Source organism: Sinocyclocheilus grahami, unplaced genomic scaffold (genome assembly GCF_001515645.1).
Source record: "Sinocyclocheilus grahami isolate Dianchi unplaced genomic scaffold, SAMN03320097.WGS_v1.1 scaffold451.1, whole genome shotgun sequence".
Lineage (NCBI taxonomy): Eukaryota > Metazoa > Chordata > Actinopteri > Cypriniformes > Cyprinidae > Sinocyclocheilus > Sinocyclocheilus grahami.
This window is the reverse complement of record NW_015505630.1, coordinates 84,359-111,986: the sequence shown is the minus strand read 5'-3', so window position 1 is coordinate 111,986 and position 27,628 is coordinate 84,359. Positions and strand designations below refer to the sequence as shown.

At 37.6% G+C, this 27,628-nt stretch overlaps 1 protein-coding gene and 1 long non-coding RNA gene across 2 annotated transcripts in view; one reads left to right on the top strand and one right to left on the bottom strand.

Annotated features, from left to right (window-relative positions):
* LOC107552465 (C-type mannose receptor 2-like) overlaps positions 1-27,628 on the top strand; it is a 50,853-nt gene that overhangs the window by 8,800 nt on the left and 14,425 nt on the right. Inside the window, exons 2-12 of the mRNA XM_016234349.1 lie at positions 9,479-9,916; positions 14,301-14,474; positions 14,628-14,792; positions 14,976-15,089; positions 16,067-16,210; positions 16,491-16,682; positions 16,983-17,137; positions 19,729-19,833; positions 24,257-24,372; positions 24,483-24,631; positions 24,779-24,993. Of these exons, the coding sequence (XP_016089835.1) occupies positions 9,479-9,916; positions 14,301-14,474; positions 14,628-14,792; positions 14,976-15,089; positions 16,067-16,210; positions 16,491-16,682; positions 16,983-17,137; positions 19,729-19,833; positions 24,257-24,372; positions 24,483-24,631; positions 24,779-24,993 (1,967 nt within the window). The remainder of the gene's footprint in view (positions 1-9,478; positions 9,917-14,300; positions 14,475-14,627; positions 14,793-14,975; positions 15,090-16,066; positions 16,211-16,490; positions 16,683-16,982; positions 17,138-19,728; positions 19,834-24,256; positions 24,373-24,482; positions 24,632-24,778; positions 24,994-27,628) is intronic.
* Positions 360-25,399, bottom strand: LOC107552466 (uncharacterized). Its single transcript, XR_001604856.1, has 4 exons — positions 25,337-25,399; positions 24,573-24,578; positions 15,946-15,954; positions 360-370 (listed from the first exon to the last, which is right to left on the bottom strand). It is a non-coding gene; the product is annotated as an uncharacterized lncRNA (long non-coding RNA).

Here is a 27,628-nt window from a genome sequence, read left to right as displayed (position 1 = left end):
TAGTGCGTACTCCGCTTCCAGCCACCCTTGTTTCCCTGGTCAGGTGAGCCATCGGACGTTCCAGCTGTGAACCACTAGTTCCAAGAGAGCGAGAAGGTCTGAGACTTGGCTCATGTCCACCTGCAGCAGGCAGTGCAGAGACTAAAGAGCCAGGCTGATACTCGCCGTATCACCGCAACCCAGTACCATCCAGGACAGAAGGTCTGGTTCTCCCATCAGGGAAATCCATCTTCGACTAATGATGAGTCCCCGCTACGTAGGTCCATTCGCCATCCGGAGGCAGATAAACAACATCACCTACCAACTAAATCCTCCAGCCATCAAAGAGCACTCTTCCATTGTCTGGTCTTGTTGTCTGTATGCAGCTTACCTGGCTACCTACCTGCTCTGCTCTGTCAGTCTTCACCTTCCCGTTGTGCCTCCACCTCTGTGGAATCACATCACCTAGCAAATACTCACCAGTTTGTCAGCTAAGGGTGCTTTCACAGCTGGCCCGTTGTTTCAGAACCTGGCGCGTTTCCCCCCTTAGCTCGGTTCGTTTGGGCATATGTGAACACGGCAATCGTGCCCGGATCCGTGCCAAAACAATCGGTCCAAGATCGCCTGAACGAGGTGGTCTCGGCTCGATTGACAAAGAACTCTGCAGCGGTTCGGTTGTAGTGAGAAAGCAATCCGATCTAACGGACCAACGAACCAGGCTATATCACAATGTATAATGGGTAATTACGTAAGTTCCGTGAAAAGCATTAGCTTTGTTGTTTTGCTAATACTTAAAAATGAACCTGTGAATGTCTGTGGGTGAAGCACGTCTTCGCCATTCAAAATAAGAAAGCGCACTTTTTCATTTTATAATGCCGTCTTATTTCTCTTCTTCCTAGTAGGTGCATTTTAAAAATGTTTTCCCGATGAATCCTGGACTCCTGCTCAAAATGATAAATTAATATAAGGACAGCTACAAAAAAAATAAAACAACAACAATAAGCCTGACGGATGACAGCTGTGACAGCTAGTGGAATCCCGGAAAATAAACCGTGGAACTTTGACCAATGAAACAACAGTTTACTCGCGCGTGACTTGTATTAACAAATTTGGTCCATTTAGAAACTTTGCCATGTGAAAGCGAACCACTCCAAGAATAAAAAGCAACATTGTAATAATTTTAATCCCTGTTTTGGAACAAAGCAATCGATCTACAGGTGTGAAAGCACCCTAAGTCTGCATTACTCATCTGTTTGACCCATTTCAACTTACCTTGTCTGACCCATTTCAACTTACCTTGTCAATAAATACCTTATCTGTGGAAGGTCCCGTATTGTCTCCTTCTGTTTTGCTAACAATGTCTTGATCAATCAATCATTAATTTTGTTTAAATAGTATGTAAAATAAGTGTTCACTGCATTCTCACAATTTTGTGTACACCTTATTTGACATCAGTCTAATAAGAGTGGGTGAGATTTCTAATTCTTTCTAAATTTCTAATGTTTTCAGCTGTTTATCATTTTATGTGTTACGATATAACTAACGAGGTCATATTCAGAAGACAATGTAACCGAAACCAAATAGTTGAAACAGGAAATGAAGTAAACAGAAGAGAATGGCAAAATAACGGTCCACATAACAGAACATAAACCTGACAATAAGATCGTTAGGCTATCGTTAGCCTATATCAGGGGTGGCGAACGTCGGTCCTGGAGAGATTCAGCCCTGCAGAATTTTGCTTCAACCCTAATCAAACACACCTGAACAAGCCAATCAAGGTCTAAACGGTTACTAGGAAGCTACAGGCAGGTGAGTTTTAATTAGGGTTAGAGCTGAACTCTGCAGGGCTGCGGCTCTGCAGGACCGGAGTTCGCCACCCCTGGCCTATACGTATAGCAGTTAGCCTAGTTGTAATCTGATTTTCTAATCTGACTGGACAAGAGACTTTCTATTGATATTTCCACCTGCGCGCATTCTAGATGGGCTGTCGGTCAGTGCAGTTACAGTGTTGCACCACAAGGTGGTGGAAAGGGACTGTCATTCAACTACACATTCAAAAATGCTGATTCATTAATTCCAAGATACGTAATGAAACACGCTGTTGAAATCATCACCTAAATTAGTTTATGTCTGCGCAAATAATTTTACTCCAGACTGCTTTCTGAATGAGGGACAATTCAAGGCAGGTTTTGTTAAAAAGTTAAAACTCAAGGATAGTACCCATTGTTCGTGATCCAGCTGCACCTCCAGATGAATTAAGTCTGACACTATATATTTTATAGTACATATATATATTTGCAAATCGCCTTTGCTCTTCCAAGGAAGAAAGGGGCGGGTGAGCAGAGCTCATTAGCATTTAAAGGGACATGCCTCAAAACGAGTCGCTGTGAACAGAGCAAGGTAAAAAGGGTGTTGTTTTACATGACCACAGAGGAATTTTAATAATTTTAAGTATGTTGCAGACCGTTCATGAAGACCCTAAAGAATCATACCAACTTGTGTAAGATCAATGTCCCCTTTGGAGTACAGCCACTACAAAACCAGACTTACTTTGAGATCATTCTGAGGTTAAATACATATTTAAAATCATAACAAGAAATATTTTATTAGCTATGATACCGCTTTTGAAATCAAATCTTTACATAGCTATGACAGTAAACACGTATGTAAAAATTTGATTTCAAAAACGGTATCATAGCTAATAAAATATTGACAATGCCTTGGAAAAAAACAGTTAATCTTAAAAAAATTAAGCATAGCTATACATAAACCCATATAGGAAATAAAAGAGTTATCGAACAAGCATGTTCTAAACTCCTGAAATATTGGTGTTTTATATTTTAGAGCAGTCACTGCAATTTATGAAAGAAATCAATTAAATCTATGTGGGTGTGCGTGTGAAAACAAGCAGATGTAACCCCTTTTGTAATCCTTAACATTTTCATAAGTAACTGTAATTTAATTACACATATTGTTTCAGTAACTGTAACTGATTACAGTTACTTTTATTTTGTAATTAAATTATGTAATTCCGTTGCATGTTACTATTTATTCCCCAACACGTATAACTGTATATATTAGCATTATATCAGCCAACCTGCACATAACATAGGCTGTTAGAAAACCAATATTAGTCAAACTAATCAGAACCTAGCTAATTGCTATGATAACAACATTTTTACTCAGGCAATTGACCAATGAAACAACAGTTTACTCGCGCGTGACTTGTATTAACAAATTTGGTCCATTTAGAAACTTTGCCATGTGAAAGCGAACCACTCCAAGAATAAAAAGCAACATTGTAATAATTTTAATCCCTGTTTTGGAACAAAGCAATCGATCTACAGGTGTGAAAGCACCCTAAGTCTGCATTACTCATCTGTTTGACCCATTTCAACTTACCTTGTCTGACCCATTTCAACTTACCTTGTCAATAAATACCTTATCTGTGGAAGGTCCCGTATTGTCTCCTTCTGTTTTGCTAACAATGTCTTGATCAATCAATCATTAATTTTGTTTAAATAGTATGTAAAATAAGTGTTCACTGCATTCTCACAATTTTGTGTACACCTTATTTGACATCAGTCTAATAAGAGTGGGTGAGATTTCTAATTCTTTCTAAATTTCTAATGTTTTCAGCTGTTTATCATTTTATGTGTTACGATATAACTAACGAGGTCATATTCAGAAGACAATGTAACCGAAACCAAATAGTTGAAACAGGAAATGAAGTAAACAGAAGAGAATGGCAAAATAACGGTCCACATAACAGAACATAAACCTGACAATAAGATCGTTAGGCTATCGTTAGCCTATATCAGGGGTGGCGAACGTCGGTCCTGGAGAGATTCAGCCCTGCAGAATTTTGCTTCAACCCTAATCAAACACACCTGAACAAGCCAATCAAGGTCTAAACGGTTACTAGGAAGCTACAGGCAGGTGAGTTTTAATTAGGGTTAGAGCTGAACTCTGCAGGGCTGCGGCTCTGCAGGACCGGAGTTCGCCACCCCTGGCCTATACGTATAGCAGTTAGCCTAGTTGTAATCTGATTTTCTAATCTGACTGGACAAGAGACTTTCTATTGATATTTCCACCTGCGCGCATTCTAGATGGGCTGTCGGTCAGTGCAGTTACAGTGTTGCACCACAAGGTGGTGGAAAGGGACTGTCATTCAACTACACATTCAAAAATGCTGATTCATTAATTCCAAGAGACGTAATGAAACACGCTGTTGAAATCATCACCTAAATTAGTTTATGTCTGCGCAAATAATTTTACTCCAGACTGCTTTCTGAATGAGGGACAATTCAAGGCAGGTTTTGTTAAAAAGTTAAAACTCAAGGATAGTACCCATTGTTCGTGATCCAGCTGCACCTCCAGATGAATTAAGTCTGACACTATATATTTTATAGTACATATATATATTTGCAAATCGCCTTTGCTCTTCCAAGGAAGAAAGGGGCGGGTGAGCAGAGCTCATTAGCATTTAAAGGGACATGCCTCAAAACGAGTCGCTGTGAACAGAGCAAGGTAAAAAGGGTGTTGTTTTACATGACCACAGAGGAATTTTAATAATTTTAAGTATGTTGCAGACCGTTCATGAAGACCCTAAAGAATCATACCAACTTGTGTAAGATCAATGTCCCCTTTGGAGTACAGCCACTACAAAACCAGACTTACTTTGAGATCATTCTGAGGTTAAATACATATTTAAAATCATAACAAGAAATATTTTATTAGCTATGATACCGCTTTTGAAATCAAATCTTTACATAGCTATGACAGTAAACACGTATGTAAAAATTTGATTTCAAAAACGGTATCATAGCTAATAAAATACTGACAATGCCTTGGAAAAAAACAGTTAATCTTAAAAAAATTAAGCATAGCTATACATAAACCCATATAGGAAATAAAAGAGTTATCGAACAAGCATGTTCTAAACTCCTGAAATATTGGTGTTTTATATTTTAGAGCAGTCACTGCAATTTATGAAAGAAATCAATTAAATCTATGTGGGTGTGCGTGTGAAAACAAGCAGATGTAACCCCTTTTGTAATCCTTAACATTTTCATAAGTAACTGTAATTTAATTACACATATTGTTTCAGTAACTGTAACTGATTACAGTTACTTTTATTTTGTAATTAAATTATGTAATTCCGTTGCATGTTACTATTTATTCCCCAACACGTATAACTGTATATATTAGCATTATATCAGCCAACCTGCACATAACATAGGCTGTTAGAAAACCAATATTAGTCAAACTAATCAGAACCTAGCTAATTGCTATGATAACAACATTTTTACTCAGGCAATCGATTGGTTATTGCCCGAGGTGGAATATCATTATCGTAGCAATCTCTCCCGTGTTAGTTAGCCTGCAGCTCTGAGTTGGTGTTTGTGTGGTAACTGTTTCAGATGGCAAGTTTTGAATCAGGCCTGTTTTAACAGTGCCTAAGCCCACTTTAAACCTTAAGAAAACAATTAATAGGAAACATTCCACAGACTCTGATGAAGAGACAAACTTCGCCCACACTAGTCATATCAGTGTCATCATCAGCATTATGTAACCAGTGATTGCAAAAACAATTCATTTAGCTGCGCAGCCTCATCCGTGCCATGGTATGTTCTCATCTCTACCATCTGGAAGAAGGTGGTTCAGGAGCATTCATGCCAAAACCACAGGCTGAAAAAAGTTCCTTCCTGTAAGCTGTCAGCCTACTCAATAACTGTCCGGAAAGCTTCTAATGGATGGTACTCTGCCTCTCAGTGCTCTAACAGTACTTCAGACAAATCACCCAAAGCTATTAATTTCTCTTCAATCACACAACCACTGCTAATCTGCAGACACTTTACATTACAATCTGTCTCTTGTATTTTTATTTATCACTTCATGGTCTTTAATGCATTATTTACTGATATCCTGCAGCGGTTGTTATGAGTTTTTTTTCTGTTTTGTGTTATGCAGTAGTTCTGGAAGTAAGTAGTCATTTAGCAGATGCTTTTATTCAAAGCAACGATTCCCTTGCAGCAACCTTGTTTTAAGTAACCGACCTTAGGGCACTGTGATGAGGATTTTTATGAATATGTAGTTGTAAGTGTCCTTTATTTGATCATGATTATTTTATATATGTATATAGTTTCAGACTAAATCTGAAAATGATTCCAGACCGTATCAAATTAAAAACTGACCTCATCATCAGAAGGTGGAATATTCTGATCAGAGTTTGTGGTCATAAATTCTTATTATACCGAAACAGTCATTCATCTTTTTGTTTTTATTAAAACACCTGTAATTAGTCATTTAAGTAAAGGCTTGATTTATAATGAAGGCATTAAGATGATGCTCATGAAATGCTTGTGCCTGCTTTGCCCTTTATCTGTCAGAAATGGAGAGAAAGTATTTGATGTTTGTGTGAAGGCGCATGTCCTTCCTCCTGAAATATGTCTCCCCAGGGTCTTACCTCCACCAATTATATGACAGTCTCAGTCAGATCACATGATGCCCTCAAATTCTTCTGCTGTTCTGCAGGAAGATGGAAAGACTTGTTTTAATCCCGGTTTTTCAGGGATTGCACGTCATTAATAAGTGGAATCAGGACCTCATGGAAGGAATTTTCCTAGTTACATTTGCTCACATTTTCAACTCTTATTTTACATCTCACATTAAAAACTTGATCTAGGATTTTCCATGTTCTGTTGCCAGATCCTGGTAAAAGTGTCCAAAATGCTTTTCGGAGCCACATCATATTTACCTTTAAATAACACTGATTTACTATATTTTACATTGTTACAGAACTTTTTTGACCGCATGCTTACTTGTGGAAATTTATGTTTGGGCATTGCTTGATGATGTTCAGAAAGTCTCCCAGGGTCTCAGTCAACTTTCTGTCTCTGTTTTGTTTTCAAAGTAGAGAAGGTCCTGTTTGCTTTTGGATTGATCCCATTTCCCTGCTTTAGAACTACTCTGTTTGGAAACACAGCTGTGTTTCTCTCTGGTCTTTCTTCAGGCTCTTTTTTCTGTCTCATTCTTTTGCTCTGATTTTCTTTCTCTCTGATGTTGTGGTTGTAACCTTGCATTCCCCCCTGCAGGAATGAGAGGGTGTACGAGAGAGATAGATAAAGTGAGAGAAAAGCAGAATGGAAGCATGAAAAGAAACCAGACTGGTGTTTGGGAACGCTGCCGGGTTTGGCTCTTCTGCCTTCTACTTGACTGTCATACTGGCCATCTCTTTTCCCTTTCCTTCTCTTACTAAACAACATATACCTAGTCAAATACCAATATATATGTTATTCTTACTGAAATGTGAGTATCCTGTGGATAAGAAAATAATCAACAGTACAAAAACAAAACAAACATTGCAAAATATGAGATTAAACTCACTGACACCAGTAAAAGAAGTTTGACACCAGTAATTAAAGGGGTCATATGATGTTGCTAAAAAGGACATTATTTTGTGTATTTGGTGTAATGAAATGTTTATGCGGTTTAAGGTTCAAAAAACACATTATTTGCCTCATACTGTACATTATTGTTTCTCCTCTATGCCCCGCCTTTCTGAAACGCGTCAATTTTTACAAAGCTCATCGTTCTGAAAAGCGAGGTGTGCCGTGATTGGCCAGCTATCCAGTAACAGAAATGTTACACCCCCTTACCATATTGTGATGCCATGTCCCGGCGTGACGAGACACAAAACCAATAAAACCCATTATAAACGAGGCATTTGTTGCATCCAGGGGGGACATCATTACTGATTACAATGACCTATACTGTCTTTTGACGCGTTGTGTTGTATCGCGGCACGTAAACATATAACCATGTCTGCGTTTGTGATGACAAACAACAAGTGCTACTCTACACTGCTCAGAACTCGCGTTTGAATCGTCAGTGGCAAATTCTTTAAATATTAAAATGTACTTACAGGCTGTGAGACAGAACAGTCGGCATTGTAGTCTACTCTACCAGGATCAGGAAACAGTCCTCCATAAAATGTTCTGCACATATCTGAATATGTGGGTTGAAGTGTTCTGGAACAGTGTTGTAAATACAACTTAACCACTGATTTCTAGTCGTGTCCTCTTTTGGAAGGCCAAACAAAGGATTTTCGCTTTCGCAACGGAACACACAGTGTCTTCACAACATGGCGGCGGTGGTGGTAGCAACAATAAAGTTACGCCTTCTTTCTTTGCGTGAACATTTGGGCGGCGTTATGCAAATCTTCCCACACAGTGACGTAAACATGTGGGGGCGTGTTTAAACGAGGCGTTTTAGGAGGGCATTGACCAGTCTTAACTTTTATAAAGAATATCTCTTTGGGTTTGAGACTTTAGTCTTTGCAACTTTAGAGATCTTATCTATTCACGAACGGCTTGTAACACTCCAAAGTGAAAGGAAAACTTAAAATTGCATCGTATGACCCCTTTAACTGGTTAAACCAATAAAAATGGATGGAATAATTACAACAGAAAAAACTCACCTACTCAGATATCATCACTTTCAGTCATGTTAAAATCAAAAGTACTGTAAATAGTTATCTGTGAGAAGTTATTTATTACTATATCTTATAGTAATAAAACAATGTAGTTTAAAAACACAGTTTTTGAGATTTTGATGTGACATTGCTTTAATGTATTTATTCAGCAAGGATACATTGAATTGGTCATAAGTGCAAGTGGAGACATTTACAATGTTACAAAGGAATATAAAGTTATTTAGAATGCAGCCTTGGTGAGCAGTAGAGAGTTCTTAAAAAAAAATCTTATTCACCCCATAATCTTGAATGGAGCATGTGTATATATGTAGAAGACATAGATTCAAAAGACCACCACAAGCCACTGATGGGTGCAGTTATGATGAAACTGGGATAAATGTGTTCTTTTGGGCTTTTTTTGTTTTGTTTTTGTAAATTACTATCTATTTGCAGTCAGACATATGTGTTCCAAAACCAAAGCATGCAGAGATAAAAACAGATGAAAAGCTTTGCAGACCATATTATACCATAGAGAGCAGCCATTATGAAAGCCACACATACAGAATATGATAACATGAAACTGCAGATTTCCCTCAAACAATTACTTTTCACCTGTAAATAAATCACTGTTTTACAACTGAGGCAAGTCAAAGCACATAAAAACGTTTTGTGGGATTGTTTGAATAGGATTTGTGCTTTGCTTGTGTTGGATAAGAACTACTTGTTTTTGGTGAAAGAGAATCAAATGGGGTTTGCTTATTCTACTGCAGTAATAATATACTATGAGAATCTGTGAGACATAAACCGTTTTGGTCACATGACATTGAGAGTTTTATGAAAATTGTCTCTGTAGGATCAGTCATTTGGTTTAATGGTGGGTAAAATCATTAAAAACCTCTGTAAATGTCTAGGCTGGAATCAAACATTAATGATCTTTCATTATTTACGATTTCAGGATTATGACATTTCTCTTGTACAATGTCAGGCTAATAACTTTTCACTCTCTCTATCTTTCTGCAACAGCACAGACAGATGAATCGGACACTTTTGCGTTTTTCCACGAGGGAGCGCAGGGCTGCCTGGGGGTACGAGATCACATGCTCTACCTCTCTTCTTCCTGCAAGGGTGACGCCCAGCTGTGGAAATGGGTGACCAGGGGGCGGCTTTTCAACATTGGCTCCTCCCTCTGCCTGGGTATCACCACGGGCAACGTGAGCACATCTGGCAACAAGTCACCACTGGGTGTGTTTCGGTGCGACTACGAGCCTCCGCGAGTGCGCTGGACCTGGAGCTGCAGCAAGTTCTTGGAGATGCTTGAATCTTCCTTGCCCTCCCCTAAATTACTCCTCGACACTGGCAATGTCTCAGCCGCTGCCTCCCCACCTGCAAGATCCCCCTCCCAAAAGTCTCTGTGGCGAGTCTATGATGACAATCAAGACCTTTGTGCCAAGTCATACCCAGGTCAGCACATTAAATGTTGTTGTTTCTTTCTCTTTCTCATATCTTAACCAGTAATTTGCTTGTCCACCCTAAAAGGAATTGCATCCAGTCAGTGTTTATTTGATGTTTAATATACATTGCCTTTCAAAAGTTTAGGGTGGTAAGATTTTTTAATGTTTTTGAAAAAGAAGTCTCGTATGCTCACCAAAGCTACATTTATTTAATCAAAATGCAGCAAAAACTGTAATATTGTGAAATATTACTATTTAAAATATTTGTTTTCTAATTTAATATCTTTACAATATATTTTGAATTGTAATTTATTCCTGTGATGACAAAGCTGATTTTTCAGCATCATTACTCCAGTCTTCAGTGTCACATGATCTTTCAGAAATCATTCTAATATGCTGATTTGATGCTCAAGAAACATTTCATATTATCATCAGTGTTGAAAACAGTTTTGCTGTTTAATGTTTCTTTGGAAACCATGATGCATTCATTTTAGGATTATATGATGACTAGAAAGTTCAAAAGCGCTTCATTTATTTGAAATAGAAATATTTAGTAAAATTATAAATGTCACTTTTGATCAATATAATGAGTCCTTTCTGAATAAAAGCATTAATTAATTTTTTTATTTTTTATTAAATGGTAGAGTACAGCTATATGGAGCAGAATTTTGGACCAATAAGACTGCATTGCGGGTGGGGCAAAGAAACCAAGCAATCAACAAAATGTCCTGTCACTTGTTTTTAATTGCTTGTCACTGTCACACATTTTTATGATGCAGTGTTATAGAAAATATAGAAATGAAAGATTGTGGAAAGAAGAAATGAGAAAAGGATTGAGAGAGGATTGATAAAAAAAAATAAAAAAAAAAGCAAAGGGCAAGGAATGTCTTTTGGGCCTCAGTGATATTTAGACTAGGATTTTCCGTGTGTGGATGTTTTTGCCATGGGCAACTCTAAATTTGTCCTGATTGGATAGTGACCAAAATAGAAGCCAATTAAAAACTCTGGCCAGTGTTTTTATACAGTGCTGAGGCCCAGTCGTCTCTCAGTCTGAGCCCCATCAGACAATCTGTCTCAGAGTGACTAATTTAGATGTGAAATCACAGTCATTCATTACTCTACAGTAGTTAAATTGGGGTTTAGTTGGCTCACAATGACTGAGGATTTTTTTGTAATCTTCCGGAAGTTTCTTTCTTGTCTAAAAGTTGTCCACGTCCTCTCAGAAGGCAAAAACTATATATTTTTTTGAAATACTAGGTTTATTTTATTTTTATGTCATAACATTACTGATGGACACTGGTTTTAGTTACAACAGAATTTAGTTACAATAAAATAATATTTTAGTTAAAAATATTATTATATTAAATGTTATACACATTCTGAACAGAATTTAGTGCTACTTGAAATTACTGTATTGAAATATTTTACTGAAAATGATTTTTTAATTGCATTTTTGTTTAGTATATATAGTTATTGGGGGTTTAAAAAGAACTTGCAGAAACGGTCAATGGATTCGTTAAGGAACCAGAATCATTATTAAGTGTAATGGCAACTGAACTGAAATGGAACTGTTAAACTCTTTCAGAAGCAGACACTCCGCAGCACATATCCCTCCCCTCTCTTTCCTCTCACCTCTGTGTTTCGTGGTCTCTGTGAGAGTCGCTTCTGGAGTGTTCCTGACAGAAAGTTGCCACTGATATGTGCCAACACAGAGCTGTTTTTATGCTTGAGTGTGTGTGTGTGTTTGCAAGAATGAAACTGCGTAAGTTCTGAAAGTTCAGTTGAGAGTGTTTTTGGAAGTGCGTCTGTGTCCTACTTTTCCACAGCTCTGAACAACAGCAGCGGTAGAACTGTAACGCAACTGCACACCCTCTCTCCAGTCTGACATGTGCTCTCTGTTTTTCCTATAGTTTTCTATCTTTTTGTCTTAGTATAACTCACCCCCCCCCCTCACGTTTTCTCTCTTTGTAGACTGAGAGCTAATCTGTACAGTCAGACAGAATGCCCAGGGGTTTCTATAGTAACAGCTGCATTCCTCCTGAGGGGCAAATGAGAGGAAGAAAGTGTGAAAATGCAAAGAGGGAAGGAGAGAGGAGGGGTAAGAGAGTTCAGCAAGGGAGGCAGAAGTTTCACATAGACATGAACTGACTATCAAGTATCATATATTTCACTGCATCTATCTATCTATCTATCTATCTATCTATCTATCTATCTATCTATCTATCTATCTATCTATCTATCTATCTATCTATTTATCTGTCTGTCTGTCTGTCTATATACTATTGTTCATTCTATTTATCTATTTTTCTATGTATGTCTGTCTCTTCTATCCTTCTATCCATCTGTCTATCATCTGTCATTGTATAGTCAGTGAAAAAATGTGTTTAATGACTACATCCATGTTTTTTCTTGAGTAGCATGACAATGCACAATTGTAGTGGTTTCAGAACCTATTTTAACACAGTTATGTCCGGCCACACAGTCTGACCAAATGAAAAGCTGTTTTCACCCATAACTGCCAGGTAGCATTTACGTAGTTACTTCTAGGATAACTGCTTTATGGTGGAATGGACTATTGATACTAAAACTCACATAAAAGCAGTAGACAGCAATAATGTTCTTCATGATAAAACGCTCCCTCTCCTCTCCTACATTTACATTCTTTAATTTGGCGGATGTTTGTATCCACATTCAAGCGACAGTGCCCTCCATAAGTATTGGAACAGTAATGACTAAATTGCTTTGTCTCCTGTGGAGTCAAGACATCTGCAAATATGATTAAAAGATGAATATGAGACCAAACTACAGAATGTCACATTTTTATTATTGGGTGATTCAACATATAGATGTTTTACCAACTAAGAAGATCAGCACTTTTAGAGTTTCATCCCCTATGTGATGTGAGCATGAGTATTGGGACAGTTGACTCACAGGTGTTTCAAGTGATCAGCTGTGTCCTGTTGCATTAATTGTTCAGATATTAAAAGCAGGGAATGTGTTGTATCAGTTATATCCATTGCTTCTGCTTTCTGAGTCTTGCATTTGATGGCAACACACACAAAGCAGGATGAAGACGAGGGAGCTGACTTTGAAAGACAAGCAAGCCATTTGGATGCTAAAAGAAAAGAGGAACTCAATTAGAGCCATGTCAAAAACAATGGGCATGGAGAAATCAACAGTTTGGAATGTCCTGAAAAAGAAAGAAACCACCGGCGACTACCAGCAACCAACAACGACCTGGTCAGCTGAGAAAAACAACAGCCGTTGATGACAGACAAATCATAAAAGCTGTGAAAAAGAACCCTAAAATAAGTGTCTGTAAAATCCCCATCAACCTCCAGAAAGCTGGAGTGATGGTCTGACAATCTACTGTCCGCAGGAGACTTCCACAGCATTAGCTACATAGCAAGATGCAAACCTGGGATCAGCAGCAAACATAGAAAGGCAAGATTAGAGTTTGCAAAAAAGCACAAAGGTGAGCCAGTAGAATTTTGGAACAGTTTTATGGACATTAAGTGATGGGAAAGCAAAAGTGTGGAGAAAAAAAGGTACTGCAAATGATCCTAAGCATAACACCTCATCTGTGAAGCATGGTGGAGGTGGTGTCATGGTGTGGGTATGCATGGCTACCTCTGGAACAGGCTCTCTCGAATTTATTAATGACTTAACGAATGATGGTGATAGCAGAATTAATGCAGAAGTGTACAAAAACATCTTGGCTACCAATGTTCAAGAAAATGCCACAAGACTCATCAGAAAGTGCTTCAAAATTCAACAGGACAATGACCCAAAACACCCTGCTAGCTCAGTCAAGGAGTTTATCAGGGCAAAGAAATGGAAGGTCTTAGATTGCTCAAGTCAGTCTCCAGATTTAAATCCAATTGAACATGAATTTCACCAGCTAAAGAGGAGACTAAAGGCAGAAACTCCCCAAACCAAGCAACAGTTGGCTGTATTAAAGGCTGGGAAAAGCATTCCAATGGATGAAAGCAAGAGTCTGGTGATGTCTGTGGGTGGCAGACTCACTGCTGTGATTGCATGCAAGGGATTTGCAACTAAATATTAGCTTTTAAACTTTTACAGTTGCTTTAAGTTCAATTGTTCCAATACTTATGCTCACATAAGATTAGCGAATGAAACTCTAAAAGTGCTGTCCTTTTTATTTGGTCAAACATGAATGTATTGAAACGGCTAATAATAACATGTGACATTCTGTAGTTTTGTCTCATATTCATCTTTTAATCATATTTGCAGATGTCTTGACTAAAAATTTTGTCATTACTGTTCCAATACTTGTGGAGGGCACTGTATGTATTTATCATTCCCTGGTGGTAATCATGAATTCCTTCTGGAAGTTAGGCAGCTTGTGTTTCTCTGTCTCTTCTTCTCCATAGAAATCTACACCATCCAAGGAAACTCTCATGGCAGCCCATGTTACTTCCCCTTCCTCTACGATGGCCAGTGGTTCCACAGCTGCACCAGTGTGGGCAGGGAAGATGGCTTTCACTGGTGTGCCATTACTCATGATTACGGAAAGGACCAGCGCTGGGGCTTCTGCCCAGTAATGAGTGAGTGAATTCGACACGTCATTCAAAGACCTGGCCTGCTAAATTCAGGACGTTCTTTTACTGTTTTAGTCTGGAAGCTGGAATGTGAGACTACTCTACATCATAGTGCACATATTCCTGCGCACTAAAATGCATCTCTCTCTCTTTCCAAAGGTACTGACTGTGAGACGTTTTGGGACATAAACCCTTTGATGGATAACTGTTACCAGATTAACTTTCAGGCCACGCTGTCTTGGAGTGAAGCACGGACCAGCTGCCAGCAGCAGGGAGCGGACCTGCTCAGCATCACTAAAGTAGAGGAACAAATCTTTATTAACGGTGAGAGACGGAGGGATGTAAACATGTTTGCATTCATTACATTAAAAATTATTTGGTTTGCAAAGGGATTAAAAAGAAAGGATTCTGGTAAATGTAGAACAAACAAGACAGAATTTGCTACTCTCATTTTTATTTATTTTTTTACTCAGTGGCATGCATTTATAAAGTATGTGTGTACTGCAGGTTTGTTAACTGGGTACAGCGCCGCCCTGTGGATGGGCCTGAATGATTTAGATCTCAATGGTGGCTGGCAGTGGGCTGACTCCGCCCCTCTCAAATACCTAAACTGGGAAGCAGGTGAGGCCACACCCCTTACAGCCACACCCTCATATAACCACACCCACTCCAATTTTTTAAACTTTAGCTAACTTCAACTAACGCTTCAGCAATCGAAAGCTGAATAATTCATTCTGGACAATTGAAGCATTCTGCAGTCAATGTTTTCTTATAATGGCAGCTGTTTAAATTTTATAACTGTGGTAATTTTATGTATTTATAGTTTCTTCTCATATATAGCAATGGAATTATTTCTATTGAATCAATGACCTGCAATTTTTCTTTTTGTCATTAATTCATGTCCATTTATTTATTTACACTATACTGTTCAAACGTTTTGTATCAGTAAGATTCTTTTTGGAAGAAATTAATGCTTTAAATCAGCAAACATAAATTAAATTGATTTTAAAAAATTCCATTCGTTGGACATTTATAATGTTACAAAAGATTTCTATTTCAAATAAACGTTGTTCTGAAATCACAATTTCCACAAAAATAATAAGCAGAAAAACAGTTTTTAACATTGATAAAAGAAAGAAATTTTTAGCACCAAATGCACATATTAGAGTGATTTCTAAAGGATCATGTGACACTGAAGACTGGAGTAATGATGCTGAAAATTCAGCTTTGCCATCACAGGGATACATTTTAAAATATTTTAAAAATAGAAAACAGTTATTTTAAATTGTAGTAATATTTCATAATATTGTTGTTTTTACTGTATTTTTGAATGGTCGTGAATTTATATGTTTATTTACTTATTTATTCATTTATTTATTTGGCATTATTAGCCCTCTGATAATGACCAGTGATCAAAAAATAAACCAGTAATGACCAGCAGACTGTATATTTCTTTTTAAATTTAAAACAGTATTACTTCATTGTTCTGCTGTCTTTAGTGTTCTTAGTAGTTTTTATTTTATTTGGCACAGAAAAGCTCATTTGCATTTCAGTTAGGAAGGGGGTATTTTTATCCCATGGATGTGTGTGTGTTGTAGAAATGCCAAGCTATGATGAGGAGGAAAACTGTGGAGTGATCGGCACCGATGCTCAGGGTCGCTGGCACAACCGGGACTGTTCAGTGGCTCTGCCTTACATTTGCAAGAAACGACCCAATGCCACACTTGACCCCTTCACCACAGGTATGTGTGCAGTGTGTGTATGCACATTTGCGGTCTGTGGTTCACATATAAATGTACAGAGCAATGTTACCACTGCTTGCACTTATTCTTTAAATGATTAAATATGACTTGATTTATTTCAGGGGTAAACCTTGACTGGCCCAGCCATGCAATTTGAGTATCTTGCCCCAAAACTGCATGTTTTTCTGCATGCCGAGAAGTTTTTAGTTTGGATTCTGCTGATCTACCTGAAAGTCTGCTTTGGTCTTGAGGATCTCACCTGTGTCTGTGTGTGAAACAGACTCCTGGGCAGATGACGGGCGGTACCAGTGTGATGTAGGCTGGCAAAACTTCCAGGCGGGCTGCTATAGGCAGAACTCAGAAAACCTGGACTGGAGCTCCGCCCACAAAATGTGTCAGAAGATGGAGGCTAACCTTGTTAGCATCCACACCCTCCCAGAGCTTGAATTCATCACTAAGCATATGAAGAAAGGTATACACATGCAAATGTCCATTCATAAATATACAGAAACACATTTGCTTTATCAGTATTTTTGTCTTTCCGGCAAAAAAAAAAAAAAACTTTTTTTATTTCTCGAGCATAACCCTCACTAAATTTTGTTTATTTTACAATAATACATAAAATAATCTTATAATAATATAAAAGCAATTTACCAATGGGGTAAAAGTAAACTTAATTCAATATATATTCTCTGGCAACTGGTCTTAATATTTTATACAATTTGGCACAAGCTTCATGATGTTTCAGACTCTCTATTTTCCTGTGTCTTAGATATAGAGGAGTTATGGATTGGTCTACATGATACAGCTATGCAGATGAACTTTGAATGGACAGATCACACTCCAGTCATATTCACTTACTGGCATCCATTTGAACCCAACAATTTCCGAAATGTTAATGAGGATTGTGTCACCATCTGGGGGCCTGTGAGTATATATAAATATAAATATATATGCATATAGATATATAGGCCTATCAAAAGTTTGGGCTCAGTATGTTTTTTTTAATAGCACGTTTCTTCAGTAAGCCACACAATCATTAATTTACATTTATGCATTTAGCATACACTTTTATTCAAAGCAAAGAACTAAAGAGGTACAAAAGCAATTTATGGATCCAAACATATTCTTAAAATACAATGCCAGGTTTATTTGACAACTAGATTAGGAAACAAGCTATAGAATAGGAGAAATGCAAAAATAACTTTAAAAAAAAAAAGATTAACATATTTATTCACAATAAATTGATCAAAATGATAGTAAAATATTTATCATTTTTAAATTTTTAAACCGATTCTGTTCTTTTTTAACTTTTTATTCAGCAAAGAATGCTGAAATGAATGTATCACAGTTTCAACAAAAACTTTCCGCAACACGACTGTTTTCAACATTGATAATAGAAGCTGAAAAAAGAAATGTTCCTTGAGCATCAAATCATCATATTAGAATGATTTCTGAAAGATCGTGTGACACTGAAGACCGGAGAAATGACTGCTGAAAATTTAGCTTTGGAATAAATACATTTAAAAAATATATTAAAATAGAAAACAGTTGTGTTAAATTGTAATAATATTATACAGTATTACTGTTTCATTAAATAAACACAGATAAGCATAAGTGACATAAGCATAGCCAAACCCCAAACGTTTAAATGGTAGTGTAGAACAAGCTTAATTGCCAAAAAGAAAAATATATATAGTAATATGAATATGAAATATTGTGCTGTCAAAATTAGCGCGTTTACATTTTTCAGTTTAACACATTGAACATATTTAACACAATTAACTCAGAGGTGGAGCTAGGGCTGGCCACCCCAATCACAACTGCTGCTTCTGTCTCTTTTTTAAAATTGAATTTGAATTGCATTTATTTAGATGAAGAACATCTTTGCGACCACATTAAACGGGAGACTTTTCAGGTGCACACTCCAACTTCACCTCAGCGCCAGGCGCTAGTAAAAAAAAATATATAGTAATATGAATATGAAATATTGTGCTGTCAAAATTAGCGCGTTTACATTTTTCAGTTTAACACATTGAACATATTTAACACAATTAACTCAGAGGTGGAGCTAGGGCTGGCCACCCCAATCACAACTGCTGCTTCTGTCTCTTTTTTAAAATTGAATTTGAATTGTATTTATTTAGATGAAGAACATCTTTGCGACCACATTAAACGGGAGACTTTTCAGGTGCACACTCCAACTTCACCTCAGCGCCAGGCGCTAGTAAAAAAAAAAAAGGTACAGGTGACAAAGGAGCTTTAGTAGAAGAACTGTGATCAGATGAGATGTTGTCAGGCCATATGTCTGACAACATCTCAAATGAAACTACGAGCATGCAATGTTGTAGTTATGTCATCAATTAAGTCATGACGTTACCAAAAAGGCAATTAAAGCTGCCTTAAATCTGTTCATGTATGTAAGTATTTGTGTGTCACATTTAAGAACATGTCTCTGAAATGCAGTGGTTTTCAAAACTGTCCTGGTCTGGAGCAGCCAAGCACTGCCTCCCTCATCTAACACACCCGATTCAACTCGTCATCTTATTACTAGCATCAACTTTAAGAGCTGAAGTGACTCAGAAAAGGTAAAGAGTTGTGTGAAAATACGATGCGTGTCAGATCCGCATAATGTTCAGCAGCCGCAGCTCTTAAAGCAGCCAAAAGAACCTAATAACCAGCTACTGTGATGTCTGTTAATCAAAGAACCAAAAAAAAGAAGAAAATCTGTTGTAGCTTTAAGGATTCATCTATATTTAATTTAGAATTTAGTGTTTGGTAACTTTATTCAATTTCTGTATATTTCCTACTTGCTGGAGGGCACAGGTAGCTAAATATGACATTTATTATAATGGGTTTATGTGAAGTTTGTTATAAGTTCACTTAAATTAGAAGTTATTTTTTGAAGGTCTAATAAATGTTAAAATTGATAGCTCTCAATTATACTGTAATGTTGAATGGCTATAGTAATGGTTAAATATTAGGGGGAAAACTGTTACATAGAGACAACACTATCGATATCAGTGATACTCGCCTTAGATAAACAAATATTAAAAATATACTCTCTTTATGTTGTTTCTGCATTCATTTAAAGATTGAATGTGAAATTATTGCAATATAAAAGTATATTTAAAAACTTTAATGTTAGGTGGGATTAATTGCGGTCAATTTCAGAAAAATGTGCTATTAATTAGTTAATTTTTTAATCGACTGACAGCACTAATAAAAATGTATTTTGTATATAAAAATTAATATCATGGCAAAAGTATAATTTTAGGGTGAAATAGCAAGACATGTTCTTGAGAGAAAGTTATGTGAGTTTGAGTTAAAGGTACAGTGAGTTAATGCAGAATGTGTTTTGTAGCAAACCTTATCTGTATAGAACTGTCAGAATGATGTTAACGGATATATGAATCTGCTTTTCTTTATAATCGTAATTAAGACAGTAATCCTAAAAGTCTAAATTTATAGCAGCTTCATAATGATAACCCCTCATTATACAGTATGTGTGTTTGTAGGAGGGCCGCTGGAATGATAGCCCATGTAATTACTCGCTGCCCTCAATCTGTAAGAAAGCAGCTCAGAAGGCTGACGACCGGATAGAGGACCATGGCTGCAAACGGGTAAAGCACTCTGGTTTTTCACTCTGTTGGCTTTCTCCTTATAATTCTCATTCCTCTTTATCATTCTTCCTTTTTCATTAGCTTTAATCCTCTAATTACCCTTCCTTGTTTTGTTCTCTGCAGCTCCTGCAGTTTTCTGTTTGTTACTGCTGTTTAGCTGGATTTCTCCCTCTACATACTTTCTGTGGCCTTCTTTCTCTCTGCATAAAGACTCTATTCACAGTCGCTGCTGTGTCATGCTGTTAAAACTCCAGATGTGGTCAGTAGACCCAGACCTGCCACAAGCATACAGTAAACAGAGGAGTCTGACTCACACACGCTAGTCTTCATAACTCATAACTGTTTGCTAACCAAGGACAAAAAGTTTGAGGTCATGGACCAAGTTACACTAACAAGCACACAGAAATGAAATATGCATACATTGGCTACATTTCATTCTCATTGCCTAATGTCTGTCATCCCTCCATCCAATTTATCCAGGTCTACAGCAGCTCTACATGAAACCTTCTTTGTTTTAAATGAGTGTGTGCATTATTGCTGTTACCTTGCTGTGACCCTGGTAATAGGCATCTGTTAAATAAGAGCTGTGACCCTGGATGCCATCGCCTAGGTCAGAGTTCAGAGGTTACTTGTGGATACCCTAAAGCTTGTGGAAACAGTCTGTTTGACTAAGTTACTTTTTTACCTGAAGAAAACTGTTCTCACCTATGCGAAACTAGGGTGCTGTGGGTTTCCAGGGCGTTGCTGTTTGGTTGTAAAAGTGTTCTGATTTCTGATTTTCAGAGTTCTGATGTTTTTAGCATGTTGCTTGGGTGTTCTGGGTGGTTGCTGTCAGAAATAAGATTCAGGTCCTATAATGTAGGTCTATGCAGTTTTTTCTGTGTGCCACCAGGCAAAAAAAAGTAAGTTCTATAATTTATAGAAGTAATAGCACACGTTTTTTCAATAAACCACACAATTTAAGATAACACAAATTAAGGACAAGTTATGTGTCCAAATGGAATATTTAGGGTTAGGGGGTTATTGTTATCACAAATGAGACAGAATTAAAATAGGGAAAGAATAAATAGTAAAAGTAATGCACGCCTCATCAGCTTCATATATGCTTACTCTGATTTCTGATTTTCAGAGTTCTGATGTTTTTAGCATGTTGCTTGGGTGTTCTGGGTGGTTGCTGTCAGAAATAAGATTCAGGTCCTATAATGTAGGTCTATGCAGTTTTTTCTGTGTGCCACCAGGCAATAAAAAGTAAGTTCTATAATTTATAGAAGTAATAGCACACGTTTTTTCAATAAACCACACAATTTAAGATAACACAAATTAAGGACAAGTTATGTGTCCAAATGGAATATTTAGGGTTAGGGGGTTATTGTTATCACAAATGAGACAGAATTAAAATAGGGAAAGAATAAATAGTAAAAGTAATGCACGCCTCATCAGCTTCATATATGCTTACAGTTCTTTCAAATACATTATATGACTTCTTTTTATTTTTCTTCACCACAATTGTCTGTCAGTTAAGTCAGCCCCATTCGAACTTCATTTTGCAGATCATTTCAGCGGTTTTTGACTTACATTGATAGACTATGGAAGAAAAATGATGATAAATGTTTTGAAACAAAAAAGCATGTTGAAATGTGCTAACTGAAAAAAGAATGCATCGCATTAACAGTGCTTGCGTTTTAATTCAACATAGTTGTTTATTTAAGCTGGGAATATTTCAATTCAAAACATTTCACACACATTTTCAGAATTAAAAATTCACTTTCCAGAGTTCACTTCCTAAATATTCATATATACTGAGCTTGATCTTGTTTATATCACTGTATTAGTTCATAGTCACGTTAAGCGTCATTGGGGAACCCTGGAGTTTGACATATGAGGGAAACCCCCCGTATTTTAACTCCGTGTCGCACAAGCCATGATATAAAGTTAAGGAAACTAAGCAACTAAGCAAAAGATGTAAAATAGCATTAAAATCTCTTTTGGAAGAGAAAGCTGCTTTCATGTGGCTACACAGGGAAACGAGTAATGGCAAAGATGCTGAATTAAACATAAACCTAGCTTTTGAGTCCTAATCAGCTTTTCCGCATATACATACTGGCCCTGATCATCATAAATTCTACTTACCACTTGCTCCATTTCTGCAAATCAGTTTTTGTGAATGAATGACTTGCTCTACCTGTTGCTTTGGTCTCCATTAACACCCGCTTGCAGCAGATGCAGATCATGCATCAGTACTTTACTGCTATTCCTGCAGTACCCGGATGTGCAATGCTGAATATTCTGCCAAATTTGAACCACTGGATTTGTGGAAGCGAATTCGTACAGTGAAATAAAATATTATACATCGTGTTTGTAAACAGATTGAATGTTTAGGAAGTGAATATGGATTATTGCATTTTTTAATTATGAACATATGTGTGAAATAAATTTAAATATTCACAGCTTAAATAAACAACTGGTGAATTTCAGCCCCGAAAAATGCAAACCCTGAAAATACAAAGCATGAAAATTCAAGCACTGTTAATGCAATGCATTATTTTTTTCAGTGCAATTCAACATGCTTTTTTGTTTCAAAGACATTTGTCATCAAACTCATTAACATAATATGTACATACTGTATTGTGATTTTTGTTTTGTTTTGTAAAATTGAATTACACCACCATGCAGAGTATGGGTTCAATAAGATTTTTAATACTTAAGTTAATATTTCTATTCAGCAAGTATGCATTAATTTCATCAGTAGAGATAGTAAAATATATACAGTCTAATGTTATGAAAGATTTATCTAAAATAAATGCTGTTCTTTCTATTCATCAAATAGTTATAAAAACAAAAACAAAGCTATAATAATAATAAATGTTTCTTGAGTATCAAATCAGTATATTAGAATAATTTCTGAAGGATCATGTGAGACTGAAGACTGGAGTAATGATGCTGAAAATTCAGCTTTTACATCACAGGAATAAATCACATTTTAAAATAGATAAAAAAATTGAAAACAGTTATAAATTGTTTAAATTGTAATAATATTGCAAAATATTTAATGTTAACGTTACTGTAGTTTTGATCAGATAAATGCAGAATTGGTGAGCATAAGAGGCTTCAGGAACATTAAAAAAATCTCACTTTCAAACAGTTATGTAGAATGAGCTTCATTTTCAAGAAAATACTGCAAAAAATATAAAAATAATCATGACAAAAATATAATTTTGTGAAATAGCCATGTTCTTGAGAGGTTTTGTGGTATTCATCTATATGTGTGTTTGAGTCAATGTTAGGTGTTAATGCAGAGTGGATTTTTTTCAGCAGACTTGATCCCTGTAGAACTGTCAGAATGATGTTAATTAATCAAAAACCTTGAAACAATACTGTACCTACATTGCATTTATTATTAATCTTCCCCCTCTTTTTTCTGTATTTGGATTTAAAAATCTCAACAATTTTATAAGGCATTAACACTGTTCTTTTGCTGCATTGTAACCCCCTTCTGCAGATGAAAATCTACTTTTAACAATTGAATCTTCATTTTTGGAACAGGCTGCTAAATTTGGATTCATAGTGTGTGGTATTCATCTATATGTGTGTTTGAGTCAATGTTAGGTGTTAATGCAGAGTGGATTTTTTTCAGCAGACTTGATCCCTGTAGAACTGTCAGAATGATGTTAATTAATCAAAAACCTTGAAACAATACTGTACCTACATTGCATTTATTATTAATCTTCCCCCTCTTTTTTTCTGTATTTGGATTTAAAAATCTCAACAATTTTATAAGGCATTAACACTGTTCTTTTGCTGCATTGTAACCCCCTTCTGCAGATGAAAATCTACTTTTAACAATTGAATCTTCATTTTTGGAACAGGCTGCTAAATTTGGATTCATAGTAAGTTTGTCATTGTCAGACAATGAGAGAACACATCTGACTCTCTGTAATGTCTTAAACAGTAAAGCAGACAGCCGGCAGAGAGGTCAAGTTACTGCCTCTTGCCAAGTGCTGACGTGTAATTTAGATACATTCCTTAAAATGTGGGTGTCCATGTGTGTGTGTGTATGTTTTGTTCCTGTGATTTTTTTTTTCTTTTTTTTTTTGAGAATTATTTTCAATTAATTTAATTCATGTAGGTCAAATACATCTACTGACAGAACCAGCTTTTAGACCAGCATGAATTCCTTTCTAGTCCAGACTGGTTTATGCTGGTGTTCATGCATTTAATTTGAAAATTTCCAGATTATGTCCCCCATAAATGTTTCACAGTTGTCACTGTGCATTTAACATTTAGCAAAAAAAAATAACTAGCCTAAAAAATATGCTGAACTGTTCAGAAACATTTACCAATGAATTATTTTTCAAGCAAGAATAATATAATGCATTATAACATAGCACACTTCTTTCTCTCTCCCTCTGGTGAATCTCCTCAGGGTTGGAGATGGCACAGTCCTTCCTGTTTCAAGGTTGGAGAAGAATCTCTAACCTTTAATGATGCAAAAGGAATGTGTGCTAGCAACAATGCTACACTCGTCGTTATTAATAACAGGTACTGGATACAAGCCTAGCAACATGGACTGGTGTATTCTTTGTATTCAGCTTTTCCGAAATCGATGAATTATGAAGCAACTTATGAGGTGCATATGTGCTTGTTTCCAGGTTTGAGCAGGCCTTTGTGAGCAGCCTGGTGTTTGGACGATCTGACGATCAGTTCTGGCTCGGCTTGTATAATGACAATAGCACCGGCACGTTCCGCTGGATAACGGGAGAGGAGCTCACATACACCAACTGGAACAGAGATGAGCCAGGTACAGAAACACACACAATCATGTGTATGCCATGACCATGTGTGCACCTGAATAGTTTGTGTCTATATATATCATTCCCTTTATCATTTGGTGCTAAGCCGTAAAAATGCTAAAGATGAACCTGCTTTTTGTCTTGTGGTGTTGCAGCACAGATAAAGGCAAGTTGTGTGGTGATGGTAGCGGGGCAAGCCATGGGTCTGTGGGAGGTGAAGGACTGTGCCAGCATCCGCTCCAAATACATCTGCAAACAGAATCAGGACTCTCTCATACCCAGCCCTCCTGTGCCTCAGCCTACGCCCTCCCTAACAGGATCATGCCCATCGGGATGGAAAAGCACCAATAAGTTCCGCTACTGCTACAAGGTGTGTCTGTTTGTGTTGTATTGAGTTGTGCACCATTCAAAATTGAAAAGCCTTCTAAATTCCAATTTGAATTGAATTTGCAGAACTGTAATTTAAAATATATCATTGCAAAATGAAAAAAATTATATTATCCAGCTCTATATATAAAGTTGAATATATATTACATCCAGATTTATACGCAGATATTCAGTAACACCCAGCTCATCAAAATAAATATATTATATCCAATTTTATCTACTTTATCCCCAGTAGACAGTACTTACTATATAGCAAATCTTAAGTGCCTTTATTGTTGCAAAATGTAAATTATATTAATACTAATCAGGGAACAAGGAAAACACACGTAACACGGGTAGACATGTACAATACCGGACGCTGAACTAAAAACAGGGAACACTATTTAAACACATGACTGGATGAGGAGAGGACGGAACACACCTGGGATCAATGGAACTAAAACGGGGAACACCTGGAATCAAATCAACAAAATCAGGACAGGAACAGGAAACTAACCAAATATGGGCATCAGGAGCTCAGGAGGCCATGGCGGAGCAAACAGTTCAGGAAGCCATGGCAGAGCCGCCTCCGAGGCTGCGGCCCCAGCCCCCGCTCCGACCGAAGCCTTACTACCCACCCAAAAAAATTCCATGGGGAGACTTACGGGGCTGAACTCGGGGCCTGGAGCACTCCCTGGGCATAATGGGGGATCAGGAGCCCTTCCTGGGCTTAACGGGGGATCAGGAGCCCTCCCTGGGCTTGACTGGGGGTCTGGGAAGCGGTTACGAGGTGTTGGCACTGGAGGGCGCTCTGGAGAAGCAGGCACAGCAAGGCGCTTTCGAGGAGCTGGCACTGGAGCGAGCTCTGGGGCTGGAGCCGACACGGGAGCGAGCTCTGGGGTTGGCGGGCTTGTCTTCGGCGCGGCCGGCGTGCATGACAGCAGCACGGCCGGCATGCTGAACTTCGGAGCGGCCGGGGAACTTGACGATGCCGTGGCAGGTGGACTGGTTCTGGCTCGGGGCAGGACGCTCTCCAGACACCGGAGGATTCCTTCCCTCCAGCTTAGTCCCGTGGTGTCTGGGAGGTCCACGGGGCGATGGTAGTTGGCCCTGTGCCAGAACAGCGAGTTGAGGGTGGAGTCAACTAAGGCCGTAGCCACGGCGAGCCTGCAGAACTCCCAAGAATACTCAACGAAAGGGAGATCCAGGCGAGCTAGGGCGACGAACCGAGCGACAATTTCCATACCACGGGGAAAACCAGGTGTTAGTAAAATAACAATTGGTCCCTCGATATCTCTTTGCCGCTTGGAAAAATTCTCAGTCCCTCAAAGTGTATAATGGCCGGGAAGCAAGAAAACACACATTCAATGTATTCTCAATACTTCAATTTATTCATAGAAACAAAGATATTATATAGGCATATGTCGAGGGAAGTTTCAACCCTTTAACCAATGAGGATATAGATGACATACATTTAGGATCTTTGGCCAAGAACATGTGTTTATATAAAATAGCCACATGTACAGAAAAACATGGACATATTAGGAATAGACTTTGGCGAAGGATGCTGAACTCGCTTCATAGTTCATCACGAACTCCTTTACCTTGGAGTCCTAGCATTCATCTCCTTATTTGAGCATTTGAACCAAGAAAAGCTAATGCATACATGTGCGCATGCGTACCTCGAATAGGAGTAAGAGACATTAAAACATCATACAAGAGAGAGAGAGCAGATCGAGAACAGATAGAGGAGGATTCAGAGAGAAAACAACAGAGCTGTACAGGGAGGGCGAGTGAGAGAGAGGAAAAAAGAAAAGGAGGGGAGAAAACATCTAGAACAAATCTCAAGACAGAGAGTGTTTTCTAACAGTTGCCTGCTTTTGTTTAAAATAAACAATGAATACATAAACACTCGCTGCAGAGTTCCCTAATCCTAAATTTATATCATTCTCATACATAATGATTATATTCCATATTATTATCTCTTTGATACATTTCAACCCATGTGTCCTTTAACAGGTCTGCTCATAAAAGCATATTGAGTAGCAACAAGAGTATTCATGGCACGATCAATCAAAAGTCTAATAAACGGAATAATACAACATACAATGAATGAAAGGATTAATAAAATCACTCCAATAGGGATTAACGCATTCACTAGCATTTTCTGCCACCCTGGGAGCCAACCAAACACATCATTTGAATTGTTTCTTGCATCTCTTGCTTGTATCTCTTGTGCAATTCTAGTCATATTCATTAACCCTTCATCTATCAAATGACCATCAGCATCATTATCTGGAATATAAGTACAACATGCAGTGCCCACGATAACACACACTCCACCCTTCGAGGCTGTCAGTTGGTCTAAAACCAATCTATTTTGTAGAGCAGTCAGTCGCAAACCTCTGAGCTCTTCCTTTACAGCTTCTAAGGTATTTCGCGTAGTATTCATAAATAGAAGTAGCTCATAACGAATAAATTCTGTTTCAATTTGAAGATGGGCCACACCAACCTGTGGGAAAATAGATTCAAAAAACTTTTCAGTACCAGTCCATAATCGATGTTCCCATGGTACTGGATTGTCTCTTGATACCGTAAGAACTTTATTTCGATCAGCAAGAGAACGCTTCTTTCTTTGG